At 36.7% G+C, this 21,492-nt stretch overlaps 1 protein-coding gene across 6 annotated transcripts in view; it reads left to right on the forward strand.

The window, feature by feature from the left end:
- Positions 1-21,492, forward strand: part of LOC128217520 (protein arginine N-methyltransferase 6-like) — a 51,469-nt gene that overhangs the window by 16,725 nt on the left and 13,252 nt on the right. Inside the window, exons 5-7 of one of the 6 annotated variants that reach the window (XM_052924696.1) lie at positions 11,824-11,901; positions 12,618-12,718; positions 13,620-18,052. Coding sequence is in view for 4 of the 6 variants with exons in the window: in XM_052924691.1 (XP_052780651.1) it covers positions 21,447-21,481 (35 nt within the window). In the remaining 2 variants the exon portion in view is untranslated. The other 5 variants (XM_052924697.1, XM_052924695.1, XM_052924694.1 and 2 more) reach the window with 5 other exon arrangements.

A 21,492-nucleotide genomic window follows, 5' to 3' on the forward strand; every position in this document is an offset into this window, starting at 1 on the left:
AAGGGGTGCATGAGCCGGACTCGTCCTATATAACATCGGTTAATAGGGGTGCAAGAGCCGGACCCGCCCTAGCACGCCCTATGTAACATCGGTAAACAGGGTTGCATTAGTCGGACACGCCCTATATTACACCGGTTAACAGGGTTGCATGAGCCGGACACGCCCTATATTACACCGGTTAACAGGGTTGCATGAGCCGGACACGCCCTATATTACACCGGTTAACAGGGTTTTTATGAGCCGGACACGCCCTATATTACACCGGTTAACAGGGTTGTATGAGCCAGACCCGCCCTATATTACACCGGTTAACAGGGTTGCATGAGTCGGACACGCCCTATATTACACCGGTTAACAGGGTTGCATGAGTCGGACACGCCCTATATTACACCGGTTAACAGGGTTGCATGAGCCGGACACGCCCTATATTACACCGGTTAACAGGGTTGCATGAGTCGGACACGCCCTATATTACACCGGTTAACAGGGTTGCATGAGTCGAACACGCCCTATATTACACCGGTTAACAGGGTTGCATGAGCCGGACACGCCCTATATTACACCGGTTAACAGGGTTGCATGAGTCGGACACGCCCTATATTACACCGGTTAACAGGGTTGTATGAGCCAGACCCGCCCTATATTACACCGGTTAACAGGGTTGCATGAGTCGGACACGCCCTATATTACACCGGTTAACAGGGTTGCATGAGCCGGACACGCCCTATATTACATCGGTAATAGGGTTGCATGAGTCGGACACGCCCTATATTACATCGGTAATATAACATCGGTTAACAGGGTTGCATGAGTCGGACACGCCCTATATTACATCGGTTAACAGGGTTGCATTAGCCGGACACGCCCTATATTACATCGGTAAACAGGGTTGCATTAGCCGGACACGCCCTATATTACATCGGTAAACAGGGTTGCATAAGCCGGACACGCCCTATATTACACCGGTTAACAGGGTTGCATGAGCCGGACACGCCCTATATTACATCGGTAAACAGGGGTGCAATGAGCTAGGCATTATTTTATTCCAAGGCAGCGATTTGATTTGAACATGCACTCACGGAACATATGGTTAATGGACATGAAACACTCTCATTGTGGATATATGGCAAGCCTTCAATGGGACACGTGCTTTATATTCATTGTTATCTGTTTTATGACGGTGAAAATGAACAACGTCAAGAGGTATCTGCGTCATAAAACAATAACACGCTTTCACATCGGTGGTCGATCAGGGTACCTAAATTATTAAACCAGCAACCATACCGGTAACTATAAATTTATTGAACAGCCAGGTTTCCATGTTTCTCTTAATGAAGTATAAATTATCATATTTGTCATTAAAAAGAATGATCGCCAGTTTTGCAATGCCAAATCAATTGCCGTGGGATAACAAATACATGAAACTTTAACACACATTATTGCAGTGATGGTTGTGTTGCCCCATTCATGGCGCCGGTATGTATACTGTTTTTTTATAGGTTTCCGGCAACCTTACCTTTCTTGGCTCCGGAAAACCAAAGAAAACACAGGGAACCCTTTTACTTTAGATTTTGAAGATTTCCTTGCTATCACACATGGACATATACATAGGTACTTTTCTTGGCACAATGCCAAACATTTCTTTTCGCCGTCTCATACACAGGGATACCGGTGTCTTTACCTTATTTGGTGCCGGCCTGTTTTGTTTCCGTGTCATATAGCGACATCGCGAATAACTTAAGAGGCAGGGTTTTGCAACTTCCAAAGTATCTATCGAATTGAATCGCGAGCGCCCGGAAATGGGTTTGCGGACTCTTGCGTCTAGATAAAGAGCGCTCACGGCCACTAAAAGCGACTGACGCTGACGACTGATATGATACCGTTGCTATCGCCAACGCCCGCTTACACGGGGCCTCTTCGTCGTCCGCAGTTCTTTAAAATCGCATATTTGAAATGGAGATTGCTTTAGTCGTGTCAGCTAGGTATTGTTACATAAAGATGTAAATTTAAAGAACGCAATGTAATCTTATGTAAGACAAATTTATTCCACATCAGTGATCTAGCTTTCGGGACCAGGTGTAATTCTTGTAGTCTGAAAAAGACCTCTTGCTCCTGATTCTCGCTCACAGCCACCTTATGCACAGGGAAAATTACTTCCCTGGGCACAAACACAATAAAGGCCCCCTAGCCCGGAGTTCATCGGTTCATATAGAAACGCATTGTCATTAATATTAATTCGGCTTATTATGAAACAACAAAATATATAATTTTAATTTTGATATACCTCCAATTGAATTGTAGATATACAGGGGAAATAGAGAGGTCCCTAATTAATTTGGGATTGGAGATATGTTCAATTGAAATGAAGAGATTTCCAAATGATTTTTATTTAATTGATTGTATCATTAATTTGATTGTAGCTCTCTTTCGTTAAATAAAAGAGGTCTCTAAATATTTGAAGAGCTCTTAAAACATTTTATTTATGTAAATTTGGCGTTCAAGTACTCAAATAATCAATGAGATAGTCCTTTGCGATATCGTGGGGCTCATTGATTAATGTTGAATTGTTTTTACTGTCTATGTACCAGTATGTTTGTTCGAAGCTCCTATCTAGCCCTAACATAATTGGCTGTCCATTTCAATTAGCACAGTAAATGAGAGATGGAGAGGCAATTACTTTCCAGCAAATGGGTTCTGACAAAGTGAGTATTTGTGTGTTTATAAAAAAAGCACACCTGTTGAAATCCAGATTTCAATCGCAATATTCAAAACCGACGTTATTTAAAGAGAAACTCTGTAGAATCAGACAATATAAGGAAAACTGCTACGGCTGTATCTCATTCACATTACATATTAATGGCGATGAGTTTAATTCCTGTATATTCATTTTCATGAATAATAGTTCCGAATCCTTTACCCGTGTGTTAACGTTTTGTTGTCAGAATGGGATTACGTTGACTGTTGATACACTTTTATACTGCAGTATACGCCTTTAGACTCTGAGTGGTAATATCCTAAAGGAATAACAATCCCTGGTTACGATTCGTATTAGCGTAAGGCATACCAGAAACATGACGATTTTCATCATCATCATCATCATCATCATCATCATCATCATCATCATCATCATCATCATCATCACTGGGGACAGTTTGTGGAATTCGGTTCTTTACTTATTATCGATGACGAGAAGTAAACAGGCAGACTAACAAGGATCCGATTTATTCAACAATTTTTTTATACAATTCATCAAAGGTAACATCACCTTTTTTAAAAGGAAATATCATGTATTCTTGTGAATAGGCCGAACAGCTCAGTCTTGCAAAAAAAAAAATGCATGCTTAGCAAACTGATTCAGTTTTTCATATATCCATCAATATGTGCATTGTTTTTGTTAAAATATGCGCAATATTGTATGCCATTGCCTAACACAAAGCCTTTGCATGACTACATCATTGCATGAAAAAACAATAACAATGTTGTTGTTTTTTCGTCCTACTCATAAACCATTCGAATATAGTTACGTTGTCCATAAACAGAGCGCCTCCGATTCAATGCATGTTTCAAATATGACTCTCTGATGATCAATTAAGCAACTATGTTGTAAAGACCATTTAAAATATCAAATTGCAAAATAAATCGACCGACACTGATAATAGCATCGCCTTCACATACAGATCTTGGATTTGGATAGCCAACGCCAGGGTTGCAGCGACAAGGAGAATCCGGAGACTTTCAAGGTCATACCAAAGCAACTCCGGTATTATCTCAATATAAAAGATATCCTTTAATAAAATCAAATGAAACAAGGGCCGTGTCTACGGGTATTTCAAATTAAAAAGTCCCAATACAAATTGTACCAAAATCGCTGGTGAACACAATCACACAAGAGAGGACAGCGGCATCTTTGCCGCAGACATCATGAGTGGTCTGAGAAAGCAGGTACGGGGCTCAACACATTGATGGAAATCAGAGGTTAAGGAAGCGGGTCTACCGTGCTACCAGCTGCATACTGGCGATATGGAAATAATGAAAACTGTTTATACAACAACTTGTACATGGAACAAATCTCAGAGAGGAACTCCAGCCTGAAAAACTATTTTTACACGGAATGAATTTCAGACCAAAACTTCAGCCTATTAAACGAATCGACAACTTGTACACAAAAAGAACCTTAGACCAGAACTCCAGCTTGTATATTAAACAAATCGGCAACTAGTACACGAAAAGAAGCTCAAACCAGAACTCCGGCCTGTTAAACCAATCGACATGGAATTAATCACAGACCAGAACTCCAGCTTTTATGTAAAACAAATCGACAATTTTGCACGGAATGAACCTTAGACCAAAACTCTAGCTTGTATGTAAAACAAGAAGAGAACCTTACAACAGTACTCAAGCTTGTATATTACACTACTCGACAGCTTGTACACGGAACAAATTTCAGACCAAAACTTATCTACAATTTTCAAACGGAAAGAACCTCAAAGCAGTACTCCAGACTGTGAAACAAATCGAAATCTAGTACACGGAACGAATCTCATAACATAACTCCAGTCTGTAAAACAAATCGACAACTTGTACACGGAACGAACAATAGGCCAGAATTCCAGCCTCTCGTACAAACGACAACTTCTACACGGAAAGAACAATAGGCCAGAATTCCAGCCTCTCATACAAACGACAACTTCTACACGGAAATAACAATAGGCCAGAATTCCAGCCTCTCGTACAAACGACAACTTCTACACGGAAAGAACAATAGGCCAGAATTCTAGCCTTTCATACAAACGACAACTTCTACACGGAAAGAACAATAGGCCAGAATTCCAGCCTCTCATACAAACGACAATTTGTACACAGAACGAACAATAGACCAGAATTCCAGCCTCTCGTACAAACGACAACTTCTACACGGAAAGAACAATAGGCCAGAATTCTAGCCTTTCATACAAACGACAACTTCTACACGGAAAGAACAATAGACCAGAATTCCAGCCTCTCATACAAACGACAACTTCTACACGGAAAGAACAATAGGCCAGAATTCTAGCCTCTCGTACAAACGACAACTTCTACACGGAAAGAACAATAGGCCAGAATTCTAGCCTTTCATACAAACGACAACTTCTACACGGAAAGAACAATAGGCCAGAATTCCAGCCTCTCATACAAACGACAATTTGTACACAGAACGAACAATAGACCAGAATTCCAGCCTCTCGTCAAACGACAACTTGTACACAGAAAGAACCTCAGACCAGAACTCCAGCCTATAAAACAAAGCGAACTATTGTACACCGTCTGTCCTGCCATAACTCTTGCCTCAATCACATACTCAATACATTTAGAACACATAAAACTGATAGGAGGGACAAATGAATAACACTTCATTGAATACGATATATCTTTGCGTCTCCGAGATGGAAACGCGCGATGTTTGCCATCCTAGAAACTGTACCTCTAGATCATTAAAATTGAGTTAGATTCACCATAGTAGTTATTTTTGTATATCATAAAATCAATGAACAGGTCGTGGTAGATACCATTCGGTAGCTTATGCAATGACTTCAAATTACATCCATGAACCAGACACCATTTAATTCCAAGACAACAATATGATGTGAACATGCAGGGAACAGAGCGCACAATAAAACATCTATTTGTCATAAAACACATTCATTATGGATATATGTCAATCCTTCAATGGGACGCGTGTTTTGTGGGCATTGTAATATGCTATATGACAGTGAGGATCAACAACAGTTAGATGAAACTGAAACATGAAACGCTTTAAATCACACCTTATTCATGATCACACACCATTAGAACACATTAAGATCCAGTATACAGAAGGCAGATGCGTTTTCGGTGTCATTACCTTTCCTGGCGCCGGCATGTACGTAAAAATACTGATAGCATACCGGTGCCAGCTCAAATATCCGTTACCACGCTGCTCCTGAGTCGTTCGTAGTTCTGTAAAGTCGTATATCTGTAGAGTAGATTGCTTCAGTCATTTCAGCTAGTTATGGTAACATAAAAATGTTACTTTTATTGACGCAAAATTATGTTGTTGTCACTTATTCATTCCACATGAGTGATCTAGCTTTCGGGGGAAAGGGAATTCTTGGAAATCTGGAAAATCTTGAGCTCCATTCTCGCTGACATCCACTTTGCTAAAACACAGAGCGGATTTCACCGCCCCTGCACAAAGACACACTTAAGGTTAATTCCTTATGAGTGCATCTGTGCATATAATAACGCAGTTGGATTCATCTAAAATCAATTGTAACAGATATTGTTTTAGTGTTTAAAATAACCTTATTAAAAACTTGTGATGTTCGTAAAACATAATCTTCAAACAAACGGGTTAAGAAGCGGTCACCCAATATATGTCTATAATTGAGATTCCGAGTCAAGCAATTTACAAATGACACATATAAATCGCTAGGAGTTAAGAAGCAGCTTCAATAAAGATATTGCATTACACTGTTTTACATGTATGTGTAGACAAATATTGGTGTGCTACTTTAAATACCACACGCTCATTGGTTAAACTGGTTGACACAAAAATGCACATGGCTTTGTTGTTGAGCCGTTTAAGTAGCAATAACAATCAGGCGTGACTTAAAAACTCGGGTCCAAAAAATAAAACCGTCCAGCCGGTTAAAAGGACACATATAATTATACTCATGAAACGTTAGTCACACAAGTTTGGACAATGTGTTGCTTGGATCCTCTCCATATTAGTTCTTGTTTGGGGGACATTGACCTTTGATTAATAGTTTGTTAGGGAATTCCCCTTTTTTAGTTAACTATTGAAATAAACCAATCAAAACTACAAGGACAAGCCCATTCAGATGCACAAGCTAACGATACTGATTGAGGGACAAAAATGTATATACACCACATACAGACCACACGGGCATTAAAATAGCTAATGAATAAATGATTGGATAACCACCTATGAACGAACAATAAAACACGCGTTCATTGGAACATGAGTAACACGGCTAACCAAAGCCGGAGTAACTAGAACATTTATTGACTACAATTAATTTAAATTAGGGAGGTGTCGAACAGTTTCGTGAAGACTCCAGTAATCTTAGCAATTTGTATTATTATTTTCGTTGTGTTATTATTTATTTATCTTAACTTCATTAATTTTAGTACTACGGATTTGAATGTGTCCGTACCGACTATGTAGTTTTGTTTTGTCGATGTTGTTGCAATTAAATACAGAATTGTCTTTGGCTTACAAGTAGCACAGTGATAAAAACAGCAAACCAATTATCTTCAAGCAAATGGGTTCTGACAAAGTGGGTATTTTTGTGTTTATAAACAGAGCACACCTGTTGAAATCCTAGTTTCGATCGCAATTTTCAAAACCGACGGTATGTTAAGGAAAAGACATTCTGTCGAATCAGAAACCTGATAAAGGAAGAATGCATATATACTACCCTGAAGTTATCTCTGAAACCATGCTTTTCACGGTTTATTACTTATAACTAAAGACAAGAGTAAAATTGTCGCTAATGAAAGCCTACGGCTTAATCATGTCAGACATGTTTGTTAAAATCAAGCAATTGATGGAATTGTTATTTATAATCCTGGTTTTGGTATACCCGTTAAGCCCTTTTGCCCATACGCCAGGTATCATTGCAATACTTGCCATAAGGTTTTTAGACTATCTGCGCATGCGCGCAGGTAGTCTTAAGACCGCAAATTCCAAAGAACTACTTCTATTCATATCGTTTTAACCCATTTTTTTGTCTCAATGCGCTCTATGTTTAGCAGAATGACGACAAAATCATAAAAATAGATTAGTTGTATTGCGTTCCGAGTATGAGTTTTTGCTTGTTCGGCTATTTCCGCGCTGTATTTCTGTATCCCGGCGTTTTATTTTTAGCAGAAAATAACTATTTTTAGATCGTTATTTTTACAAGATAAATGGGTCAAAATAATGGAGGCTCTGGTAGGCAGTTAACATACTGATATCCACTCTGAGTTTAGCCCAAGATCTATTACCGACCGCAAGTGTCCCATCGCCTGCATGGTTTGTTATTATAACCTGGTGTGACCCTGAAGCACGCTTATTTGTAATGGTGTATTTTTGATATTACCGTTTCATGAGATAAGAAACAAAACTGTTTGTCTGAAAGTCAAAATAGTTGTATCTCAGGTTTCGCGTTGCTAATGCTTCAAATACTATGATTTGCCTGCTATACAATTACAAAATACTATTCATTCTATGATGTTTAGGCGTAAACTTTTCTATTAAGATGTTGTCATTTTTTTGCGTTGTAGCTTCGTTCCGGTGTATTCTTGCTATTGTTTTGGACATAAGGCTTTCAATTTATTCTAACACACATGCCCTGATACGACATTGAGTCATTCATACGTTTGATGAAGTAAAGTAGTTCGGATTTAACCTGTAAAACATCTTAAGTGTGCGAAGCCTTCATAACAGCACTAGTATTATTTCTACACAGATATTTACGTAACACATAAATAACATTTATTTATCAATAAAACTTGAAAAAGCACAATCATATTCCCATTCTTAAATCAGACAATTTCCGATATATAAATAGTTTCAACATCATAAACTGACAGATTTTCTAAAAATAGTTTCTACATACATTATCTGACCACATGTTTGTCCTCACCGCGGGAAAACGACCCATCCGGTAAGCTCTGCATTTTGATAGGAATTGTTTCTCGTTGCTCGTAATAATAAAAATATTTTCCTTAAACAATTAAAACGTGTATGTTCATAAAACTTGCCTTACGTATGATATCTAAACAAAGCACCTAAAACCCTTTAGAAGCGATTGAAAGGGGCATGCATTGTAACTTTAAATACATGGGGATACGTCGACTGAAGTGATACGATGTTCATTTTGAATGGAATTATTGCTGAAGTTGTTTGTAAAAAAATAATTTTCCTTAAACAAAACATGTATGAAAAAGAAATGATATATACGATTTATTGTATTTTCCAATCGTATGATATTTAATCAAAGCAACGAAAAACCTTGAGAAACGATTGAAAGGGCGTGCATTGTAACATTAAATACATGCGGAAGGGGTATTACGACGATTGAAGTGACATTTACATAAACAAAATGACACAAGACGCCATATTGTACATACAGATATGTTTGTTTCCTCGCCTAGTGTGGGCACAAGTGCTCTTGGCCCTCGGCACATTTTCACTTTTATATATGTGCCCTTCACCCATTCCCATAGTTCAAATAAAATTTGCAACTCTCACATATTTGCCCGCAGATAGTCTTTCAGCGCTTCGCGCTTTGATTCAATGATTCAAAAGCGATATTTAAACGTCACGAGCAACTAGAGTTGTTAATATCGTTCGTCAAAGTATGTCGATTAAACAAAATACATACATTTAAGCCAGCCTGGTTGAGACTTCGACAAAGTATAAGCTGTGTTTTAAAAAGTGGGTTTGAAGGGCCAAAGCTTGTCTCAAGTGATAATTCGACAATGCCTGGACCTATGGTCCTCAAACTTGACTATTGGGCCGGGAGTGTACAGTTGATGATCCCGAATGGTTTTGAGATAATCAGGTCAAAGGTCACAAAGACTTGAATGCGAAAAGTTTGTCCGGGTCTTGACTAGACAATGGTTGGCGTATGGTCCTCAAACTTGAAATGGAGAATGGACGTAACCGATAGATGAACACTTTTGAAGTGCAATCGGTTGCAATCAGTCCTTCCAACACGTCCAAAAGACTGACCGCGATCGATTTTGTCGCTAGGGGTTCAAATGATCTCCTAAAGGTATCCAAGTGGTTGACTATTAAGATTTGTTACCAATATGCAGCAATAGGTTCATCAAGTCAAAAGCGTTGTTTCTTTTGCAACCTTTTGGTTACCTCTGTAATTGATCAGTGATAAGCTTCATCGGGGAATGGTTACCGATCAGTTGCAAAATGGTTTATAAGCCTGTCCCGGTCACAGTATTTCACCGTCTCTAGAAAGACCTGCTTTAGCATATTAAACAGTATCCGTTTGTTACAAGTATTAACATAGATTTAAGCAGCGAATTTTTACATCATCTATGATTGGAACGGTCTCAGCAATCGCAAAATGAAGTCAACAGACCGAGGCTTAACCTTTACACCGCTTTTATTAATGCAAGTTCAAACAGTGCACTTACATGTTGTCAAGTACATTATCTTAACCCTACATCGCTCGATGTCTCGTTAAAAGCATTTTATAAAATCTTTATTTTCAGCAAGACCTAGCTATCCAATACCGTCATCTTTCAAGAACAACCGAAAATATATTCAATATAGATTAGACATATAAATGTGGTAGACGCAGTTTTAAGCGATATGTGCAGGAATTAACAATACGAATAAACAAGGACTTACGCAAATAAATTAACAAGTCGTGCTCGTAAATTCCACAGGATTCCCATTATCTCGTTTGCGTAGGCATTGGCACCAACTGGTACATTAACCGCGAACTTGAAAGTCATGGAATAGAGTTGATATCATGTCTGATGTAAATAACAACTATGGAGCCGTGTTCGATAATGCTTAAAATATTCAGTTACTAAAAGCCAACCTGTTCTTACGAAAAAGTAACTGTAATACTGGTTTGTGGAGTTTTGAGAAGTTGCAGACCCACTGTGACATAACAATAGGCATTAATAAAAACAAGAATGCCATCTGGGGTATTTTCCTATGCCTTTGAGTATTCACAGCTTAATGCAAGTAAAACCCAATTGATACAAATTCTCAGAATAAATTCGTATTAGCCTAAATAAAATATCTAACTAATATTATGGTGTCTTTCAAGTGATGACTGTGAGTGTTTTTACACCAAAGTTACAAAGTTACACGTCACGTTTCATCGTCAAGGACAAGCGCCTCCGATTGATTGTCATTTACAGCGACATAGATCACTAGCTAGCGGGACATACTAGGTTTTATCAAAACAAGTCCTACCCCATCTGGCTACAAGGCATAAAAGCGATATTCGAAAACAGTGCAACACTAACAAAGATCACTGCTACTGAAACAATGCGTCTAATTACGTCACTCTTGACCATATACATGGAATAAGAACATAGTCTACGGTTCAGATTTTAAGGTTAAACTGTCCTTACCCTTAAAATCTCTGTGCGTTTTGCAGTTTCAACCGGAACACCCTTTTCCGATTTTTATATAAATAGTTAGTTCGCTGTCATAAGATGCAGTAAATATTAAATAAATTGCATTCATTAGAAATAAGTGGGTGTACCCGTGTTGCTATGTTTTTTAGAACTAACAACAGATACTCGATAGAAGTAAGTGCTTGGCAATTATATGATGAACATTTGCCTTTCAGAAATCATGCTGTCTTAGATTTGGATTAAATCAGCGTTCAACGTTTCATGCCAATTGACGTTATGTAGACATTAAAAGAATATAAAACTGTAAACCATTGGACATATTTTTGTTCAGATATTTAAATTACTTTAAACAACTGGTACAACTTGTGCCTCTGGTCTGTTAGGCTTTATGATTCGGGTTTACATACATCAGCTTCTATATAAATATATTTTTAAACATTGAAGCAACCATGTGTTGATTATTTTATGAAAATGATTCCGACTGCGCTTTTTTACGAACCGCTACACTCATTGGGGACGTACCTTGATTGTGTTTGTGCACAGGGAAGCAATATCCACTATTTGTTTAAAGTGGCTGTCAGCGAGAATGGTGCACGAGGTTTTCCAGACTTCAAGAAACACCACTGCCTCCGATAGCTAGATGATTTCAAATCTTAAACAACGTTACTTTACATTCAGGGGCAGCGTAGAAGCGGATGTTGGAGCTGGTACCGGTATCCTATTAGTATTTTGCGTTCATGCCAGAGCCAAGATTAGGTAATGACACGGATATCACTCGATCTTCTGCATACAGGAGCACTATATATTCATGTTTTTGGTTGACCGCAAACATGGTCAAAAATGTTCCATGTAATGACGTGCGGATATGTGATAATGAATGAAGCAATTCCAATGTATCATTCATGAAAAGAAACCTGGAAACGTGATTAATGGAACAAACCAATGATAATCCTTATTTGGTCGTTCTAATAAACTGTTTTATCAGTAAAGAACCGTGATTGAATACCGATTTGAATAAAGCGTTCTTTAAAACGTTTCTAGGGGCGCTTTTATTTAACAGTCATTAAAAAGATTACAATCCCATTAAAACCTTGCCATATACCCACAATAAAAGTTGTTCATGTTCTATATCCGATGTTTTATGGTGGTGTTACCATTTTAATCACAGTTTTCTCACTGTTCCGTGCGTGCACGTTCACATCAAATTGCTGTCTTGCAATTAAATGGTGTCTGGCCTTTGGACCCCTGGTTGCGAATTTCATTTGAAGTCATTGCATAAGTGACCAAATGGTATCTGCCACAACCCGTTCATATGAGTTTAATACATGACATACAACATATAAACGTTATGATGATTTAGGGGCCTTGAAATTCATTTAATCGCTGTAATTTTGTTTGACAAATATCGCACGTTTGGCATCTTGGAAAAACATGATGGTATTTCCTGAAGTATTATTGATCTGTGTTTCCAGTATATGCGATTGAGGCAAGCGATATGACGGGACAAACGGAGGCTGTTGTGAACGAGAACAAGATGGCGGAGCGCATTGACGTCATTCACAACGCTGTGGAGGTAATTCAATAACGTCATTGTCGAATCGATGAAAGTAAAACTCGTTTTCTCACTATTTTATCAAGGCATCTGTGATTTTATATCAAGTTTTCTCTTTCGTGACGTCTACGGAATTGCTTCAAGCAGGGAATCTGAAAAGTAAAAACTTGTGCAACATTAAATTTATTGGAAATGCTATAAGCATTTAATTAAGATAACGAGTAATAGGAAATTAACAACAACAACATACCTCTCATCGTGTGTTTGGCATTCAGACGTACAAATTCTTCCTTTCTACAAATATAACTCTTGATAATATCGGATAATTTTGATGTTGATTTTACTATTTAAGAAATCAAAGGGTCGATCATGCCTATTCATAGTTTCATAAGAATCTATTCTCTTATTGTTTTTCTAAAATAATATATTTTCAAAACTTCATTACCTTCAGTAGAGTTTAAGAGTTCTGTATCCCACTTTAAAAAAAATACTTTCACCAACGGTAAAACTAATTCCCCTTAATTTCCTTGATTATTCGGTTCAATATTTATTTCAAATCCCTTAAAAAGGATTGATCACGTCCATATTACCTATTCGGCAGCCATTTTATCTGTTATTGTTTAAATAACGTAAAAGCCTTGTCTGGCAATACTAAGAAAAAAATAAACTTCTTATGCTTGACTGCATTTCCGTGATGATTGCCATTCATTAAAGACAAACAACTAGAAACAAATTACTTTGACTGCAGTCGGCTATCTCATTGAATATGTGTTTCGGTCATGGCTTTCTCTCGCACAGACGAGTGTTTAACAATTCACGCTGTTAGTATCGCTGTGTTATAAGAAGCGATTAATCATCGTTAATGTCCATCATATTTTGCAACAAACGCTATTGACACTGTAGTTCTTCTGACCTTTGCCAGGGAGACGCAGTGGTCACAGACTGCCTTTTACGTAGAGCAGCCTTTTTCGGATGACCAGGACACGTGTATTTCCTGTTCCATCAACATCCGGCCACACAGGGAAGCATCAATGTTAAATAAGATAATTTTGTAATCGTTTCAAAGCGTTGTATATCAACGGATTTGATAATATAAAATCAGTCTAAAGCATACGTTTACATTATTGTATCAGTCCTTTCATGTCGTCCGTTTTTCAGTAAAACATTATTTTGTTGTTTTCACTTTCCTTAAATCAAATTCTTTATTCTAGGAGAATGCATTCATTGCGTTTCTTCGTTTATGCACATTCGCAGCAACTTACTTACATGAACGAAATTTCCAAATGTATTAGGTTGAAAATGTTTAAACGTTAACTAAGCTCAGTAAAAGTTGTTTCATTGTCCTAAAATCCACATCTGCAGTCAGCAAAGACAATGCGACTGTTGTTTGCATCACCTTCAATTTCGTTTGAAGCGTAGACATCAACAAACTACAGTATATCAAGGTGGAAAGATGTTAACTTTAGTATGACTTGTTTTAGATTTTGCTCACGATTGAGCAAGTTAACCTTCATATCTACATTGTTGGTCGGAGACTGACGTGCCCATTGACATTCCTCACCAAGAGCCGCGCCACAAGTGTTTGTAAAATAGAAATGTCGGTCAGTTTATCAGTACGTCTTAGTATCTCCATCATGGTTTCCTGAGTGAATACGAATGGTAAAGTATTCCATTAAGTGGACACTATTCTTGATCAGGACGTCTAGTTTCAACGACTTGACTTTTGACCTTGAACATTGTGATATGACTTGCCATTACATTACATTTACGTATTAAGCGCAATGTTATACAATATTTAGTTCACTTATGTCATGAATAGTGGATATTTGATATCAAAACTAAGAATGAAAATCGACCTTCACTGTGATCATTTTTGATTCATTCATAGATGTTAACACAAATTCTGGTAAATATGCAGCTAACATATCTAAATGTTTAAGTCAACCGTGTATGAATTGTAAATTATTCTTAAACGTCATATAAAAACCATGCACAAAATGTGTTGGTCTGTAACGACATAATATGGTAAGTAAATATACAGTGCAGGGGGGATTGTAGATCATTTAGAGCCGATTAATTATAAGGAAACGCGAATCACATAATCTTCCTTTACCTAATTTTCTTGCAATGTAGCCGGCATTTGTTTAATATAACAGACAGTGGATATTGGTACAGGTTCGTAAATTGGACCTGAACAGTTTGTCAGTACCTGGTAGGTATGACTTATTTTAGAGCCGCTCAGAAAATCCGAATTATTCTGACAATATAAAATCTTTTTTCATCGACACTTTTCAGACGCTTTTTTATCAATATTTTCATGTTTAAATATGAACTGAAAATACGTCCACTACATTGCTTGGCGTGCAAATGTACTTATACAAGTTCTTTATTGGTAAGACTTGAGGTCAACTAGTTCATATATCATGTCAATATTTGTGCTATTTTTAAGAAGAAGCGCATACATGACAGAAAACGTAAAGTTTTAACTATGAATAAGACGAGTTATAGGATCTTATTGTCCTTCGACAGCGATATTCCCCCTTTCTTATGAAAACGTGCATTAACTTTTATGTCGTAACTTAACAAAATGTCAAATTAAAATATATGCACGCATGAAAGTAATTCTCTGTATTCCTCCCAATCAGGAATGGGCCAATGAATTACAAACAATTGAATTAATTGTAGTAAAAAATAACGGTTCTTCTTGACCAGGCTGATACCGGATATTAGGTTTACTGCCTCCAGGTAATCTTTCTCTGTGCTATTATGGTGTGGTTTTGTCCTGAACCAAATATTCTGCCAAACCACACCAACATGGGATAAAGTGATTCATTCGGTCTATCGAGCACGACTTGTTTTTAATGTTTTGCGTATGTCCTCTTTTAAGGTTTTATAACGCAATGTATAACGCATGTAATTGACGATGAAATTAATATTTACTTAGAAAAGCTTGCTCATCGACAATTGTGATATAAACATAAAGCTGACAATTTATGGAGGATAATTGTTAAAGTATAGGATCGTGATATATTTTGCCGAGTGAGCGGCATCGGATAGTAGCCACTCGCGAACTTTATACCTTTGGTTAAAACATATTGCGATCTTATATTGAAACAAAACAGCCTTAATATTATATGGCGTTAAGGATATAAAATGACATTTAATTGCTGGTTTTTTTTTTTCAGAAAAGCGCGCCAAATTGTATGCAAACGTAATGTCTTTTCGGAAATGACATCGTTGAAATTGTGACCAAGCCCTGTGTGCGCTTGCGTTTGATTTGGAATTGAGAGTGGGCTAAAAACAGTGACAAATATCAAAATGTTTTACAGTTAAATATCATTTTTACTTCACTGATAAGTCTATTTCAATCACCGGAAAGCATATTATAAAATACATATATTGATAGTTCAAACAGCATTTTCAGCATTTACTTTGCGAAAAAGGCTATACAAACAGAGTGCCCCTCGTCGAAAATGCATTCAAACTCACTTGTAACGATCTACAAACGCTAGAAGGAAAGAAAAGCCAACAACAATCTTTAAATAACAACAAACTTAAATACCAGTCAACAAAAATTATTTTAATATAAGTATTTGAAAATTGAACTACCTGAAATAATTTCCACATCAGTTAATCTTCGAGGACTATTGAACACATTAGATGAGCACTGATTAAATCGAACAACATATATTGTTTGAATTCTTGAAAACAGCAAATGTTTCTAGCTGGAATTGCAAAGCATTTACTATCGTATCGCATATTGAATGATCCTTACAGCATGCCAACACGTGCACTCTAGCTTGTTCACAATGAATAAAAACTATATTGTAAATATTAAAATATGATGGCATTTTTTGACTACGACCTAAATTATATAAAGAAATGGCTGAGGGTGCTACGGTTAAAACTGTAAATTGACAGAGATTTTAAGGGTAAGTACTGTTTAACCTTAAAATCTAACCCGTTTACTCTGGCCTTATTCCATGAATGTGATCAAGAGTGACGTAATTAGACGAATTGTTTCAGCTACAGTAATCTTTGTTATCGTTTGACTTTTATCTCAAATATTGCCCAAATGCCGTGTAGCGAGATAGGGAAAACATGTTTTGTTTTGATAAAATCTTACAAGTCTCCGGTAGCTTGTGATCTTTGTCGCTGCAACCCAAACGTTGGCATCAGCATAACTAATTGTCAGAATGGTTTGATTGTTTTGCAATAAAATATTGCTAACGTTTTGAAATACCCTTTATTGATTTATTCAGTGCAATGGAGCATCGATGAAACAAATGTAAATCATATATACAGGTAAATGGCCTTCAATGTGATGCGCTCTCGTCGTAGACAACGTAACGTGACACTGGTAAGGTAATAAGGTAGCTCAATGGACAATAGGTGGATATATTTGCCTGAGGTAGTCATGCAAATATTTATTGTAAGATATTGTTTTTAGACATTTATAGCATATTCTAACAATAGTAATGCACAAAAGTGTAGAAAAACCCATCAATCATTATATAAATGGCAGTGTAATTCAGTCAGTATTGTTTTAGGCCGGGCATTTATCAATTCTGAGAATTGATATCAATTGGGTGCTAATTGCATTTTTATGTTGTGAATTATCAATTCAATATCATGACTGAGTATCTGAGTTGTATAAAGTATTATCGAAGACGGCATCATTGTTAGTTTGTATATCAGATATTGTATCGACAACATTCCATTACTTCCCCAATTCTGCTGTTGCCAAAACACATGTACACAAGAGAAAATGGGGTTCTTGTAAATGAACGAGCACGACTTGTTAATAATTGATTTGCTTAAGTTCTCGATTATTCATATAGTTGCATTTCTGGAAGGCAAATATTTATAAAATATGCTTTGCATTCATCGCGTAATGGTTAAGTTACTCTTTCACATTACATTGTTTGATATAAATTGTATTTTTGGTTGATGTCGAAAGATGTATTGGTAACTATGCGTCGAATGGTATATATTGGTGAAAACAAAGATTTTTGACTTTGGCCATTAAAAGTCACTTTAAAGGGGATCTCGTAAGCTTGGTTGATTTTCTTCTACAAAATGATATTTATATTTTACAAAATATTTATTTTTACGGCGAACGGATCATTGTTTAAACATATTGAAATATTTAGCAGGTAAATGACATTCAAACGGAGTAGCTCTCGTTCTTGATAATATAATATTACACTATGATGTTTTTTATTGTTGACTGTAGATCGTATATTTGCTTTTGGCCAATGGAGACCGGGTTTTTTTGGATGCAGGCTCTTTGGGTGTGGACGGCCGTCGTGTGCGTGCTGATGGAGCTCGTCCACTCATTCGGTCGTGTTACAGGTGGGTGGACAGACGACGAGATACCACCATGGGAAGAAGCAGACATAAATAGCTTATGTCCCATTTAATGAAATAAGTTATGTTAAACACGTGTTTTTGAAGTTAATGAATTACTTGCGTTTATAATGGTTCCGGTCAGCGACCTTAAATGCATTGTTATGCTAGGACCTTTATCAATAAAAAGCTCGCGGTTAAAGCCAATAATTCAAAATATTTCTATTTTTATTATTCCTTTGTTTTCACTTTTGTGTAGCGATTAAACAAACAAACAATGTTCACAGTTTCGAAAGTCTGACCCAGGCTTGGTCGAATGCTTATTATGCCCCTTGTTACTGATAAAGTTGGGCGAGCTAGATCAACCGCTTTAGGTCCTTTTTTATAACTAATGTTGCTAAAAACATAACACACAACAACCAAAACCTTTAATGCGTTGCTATGTGGCCTAGTGTACCGTCTAAAGAGCTCAACGTTTATACCAAAACCTTGGCTGTACACAACAATTCCATCAATTGCTTGTGAAATAAACATACATAATTACGCCACAAATAAACTTTCATTACCCACATTGTTACTCAGATCCGGTTAAAACTAATAAACAGTGGTAAACATGGTTCCATTGATAATTGCAGGAAGATAAACAGATACCAGCCTCCATAGGATGATTCATACAGTAAAAAGCATTACCTTTTATTATGAATTTTGGAAAATAGGATCATATTTTAACGAGTATGTAAAATGACAATTGCATGAACTCGGGCTGATACTTACCCGCAAGTAACAAAGTCGTTCATAAAACGTGATGTGGACAATAGTTCATCCGAAATGTCAGTATGTACAAAATTGGATCTCCGCATTGGCATGTTTGGTTTCTATAAAGAAACATTATTAGACAGACTCTATTACCGCTGACAGTTGTCATGTTTCCTTGCAGGGGATATGTGGACATTGGCGTACTCGAAGAAATGTTAGGCAACATGGCTCGGACAAACACCTACATGTATGCACGTGGGCCATAATTTATGAATGCTTGTATTATCTTAGGCGGATTCGAGTTGCTCGACGATTCATTGAGTTATTTATAGCTCAATTAAAATATATTTTGCAATACATCTAAATTGTAGTCTTACCTTAAATGATAAAGGTGATGACAAAACTGGTATGTGGGGTCTGGGTACTAGAATGCATGAAACAGATAATAGATACTAGATTTTAGCTGCTATTTAGTGGGACGCATTGTATCAATCTTATTTAATATATGTCAGTATGTTATGTTATTATATCATTTTAGTTCAACAGCTTGACCGCCGTCAACATCATCATCATCGTGATGTTGCTGCTTTGACTTACTTTAATGCGAACTAAGGCCGGGTTTTCCGTTTTGACATTACAACCCTTTATTCGGGTTTTTCCGGAGTAAGCTATATCTTTATGTTGTATAACCCTAAAGCTACGTTACTAAGAATGAGATTCAATGGTGAAAAAACACGCGGGGTATAGAAAACAAAGAATTATTCCGCAAAAAACAACAACTGGAATTTTACATATCAAGACGCGTGTGTAATGTTAATCAAATATGGCAGTTGCTTCATTTGCCCTCGATCAAATGTCCGATTCTTTGGAGTTTTCTATAACGCCGAATACTGTCGGTTTTAAAAATTGAGATTGAAATCTGAAATTCTGCAGTTGTACTTTATTTTGACACAAATACTTATGTGAAAAACTACAGAAACAAGCTCAGTAGCGAAAAGTTTAAACATAAACCCTGTTTAATGACACAGGACAAACGCCAAAGACATCATACACAAAAAACAAAAATCACAAACAATAAACATGGACAACAGCACAAAACTCCACAAACAGCACAGTTAATAAACATGTATACTATATAAAAACTAGGTATGTTTATCAAGGATTGTTAGGTACCGCCTTAGAACGCTCTGTAAATTGCAAAATTACTTGGGGTTTAAACCAGTTTACGCGCACAAACCTCACTCTTATCCCAACAATCCTGAATAAAGAAAAAAAAAACGTAAAAGGTAAATCTTATCAAATTATGCATTAACTTGAGGAAACTTAATAATAAAACAAATAATAATAAGCTAATAGGTTAACCCCAAATACTTCAATGCTTAGAGATCTCAACTCTATCTGTAGACGGAGGAATACAATTCAGAGTACCTAATGCAAAAAACTTCTCAAAGTAAATACTCATTTAGCAGAAACCTTTTGCAGATATATGCTGCTTTGCTATCTCTCTTTAACTGTGTGGATTGAAATTGAAATGAACAGCCAATTAACGTTACGGCTGTATTGGAACGTCGAATAAACATAGCTTCACATAGTCAGTATGGACACTTTGAAATTATGGGACAATCAATGATTTCAAAGGGAAGTGCTAATTCCACTAAGTAAGTAGTATTATAACTGGTAAACTAGACAAAATTCATGCTACTACTTAAGTCACTTACTAACTGAAATTTGTAAATCATAAGCAGAATACGAATTGTATAAATGTATTTATAGATAAATGGCGCAGCATAAATACGTCGTAGTGTCAGAAAATCAAATAAGGAGCAATACTATATGTAGGACATAATCTTTTTTCAGGTTATATGTCTTCACAGGAATCGTTCTGGTGGGATTTTAAACTTGAACAATGTACGTGATTTTAAAGTCATTATAAAATTAGTCTGGTGTTTTAATTTTAAGGCCCATAACATATTCATTCTGAGTCGTTCTTAAGATACCAAACAACACGGGCATTTCGTCATTAAAATGAACCAATATTTAACGCATATTTTTCTAAGTATATATTATTGGCATCGCAGTTAGTATCAATTGAATCAATTTAGTGCTTATTGCAGGTGTATGCTGTGAATATTGAATATAAAAATGTTCTGTAAATACTCCGGGAATTTTACTTACATGAGGCCGCTCTTGTTTTCTTCATGCCCTTTTTAAGTCACGAAAATCTGCAACTTCTCATGACTCCACAAACCATAATAACAATCGTTGTGTGCCTTTGTCGTGAGCGCAGGTACTGTATTTTGGAGTCAGTTGTCTATAACTGAGTTACTGAGTTACATTAAGCATTATCGAAAATGACATCATTGTAATTATGTATACCATTGTATCGCCTACATTCCATGATTGGTTAATGTAATATTGTTGCCAAAACACACATACAATTGATAATGAGATCTCTGCAGTGAATTAACGAGAACGACTTGTTAATAATTTATTTGCGTGAATCCTCTTTTTATTCGTATTGTTGCATGTCTGGAGGATATTTTTTCATTAAACATGCCTTGCATATATCGCGTAATAGATAAGTGCCTCTAGCACATTTCTTTGTCGAAAATACATTGTGTTTATTTTATGTTGATGTTAAAAGATGACGGTATTGGATAACTGTACGCCGAAAGGAAGGTATTGGTGAA

The sequence above is a fragment of the Mya arenaria genome, chromosome 14 (genome assembly GCF_026914265.1).
Source record: "Mya arenaria isolate MELC-2E11 chromosome 14, ASM2691426v1".
Classification (NCBI taxonomy): Eukaryota; Metazoa; Mollusca; class Bivalvia; order Myida; family Myidae; genus Mya; species Mya arenaria.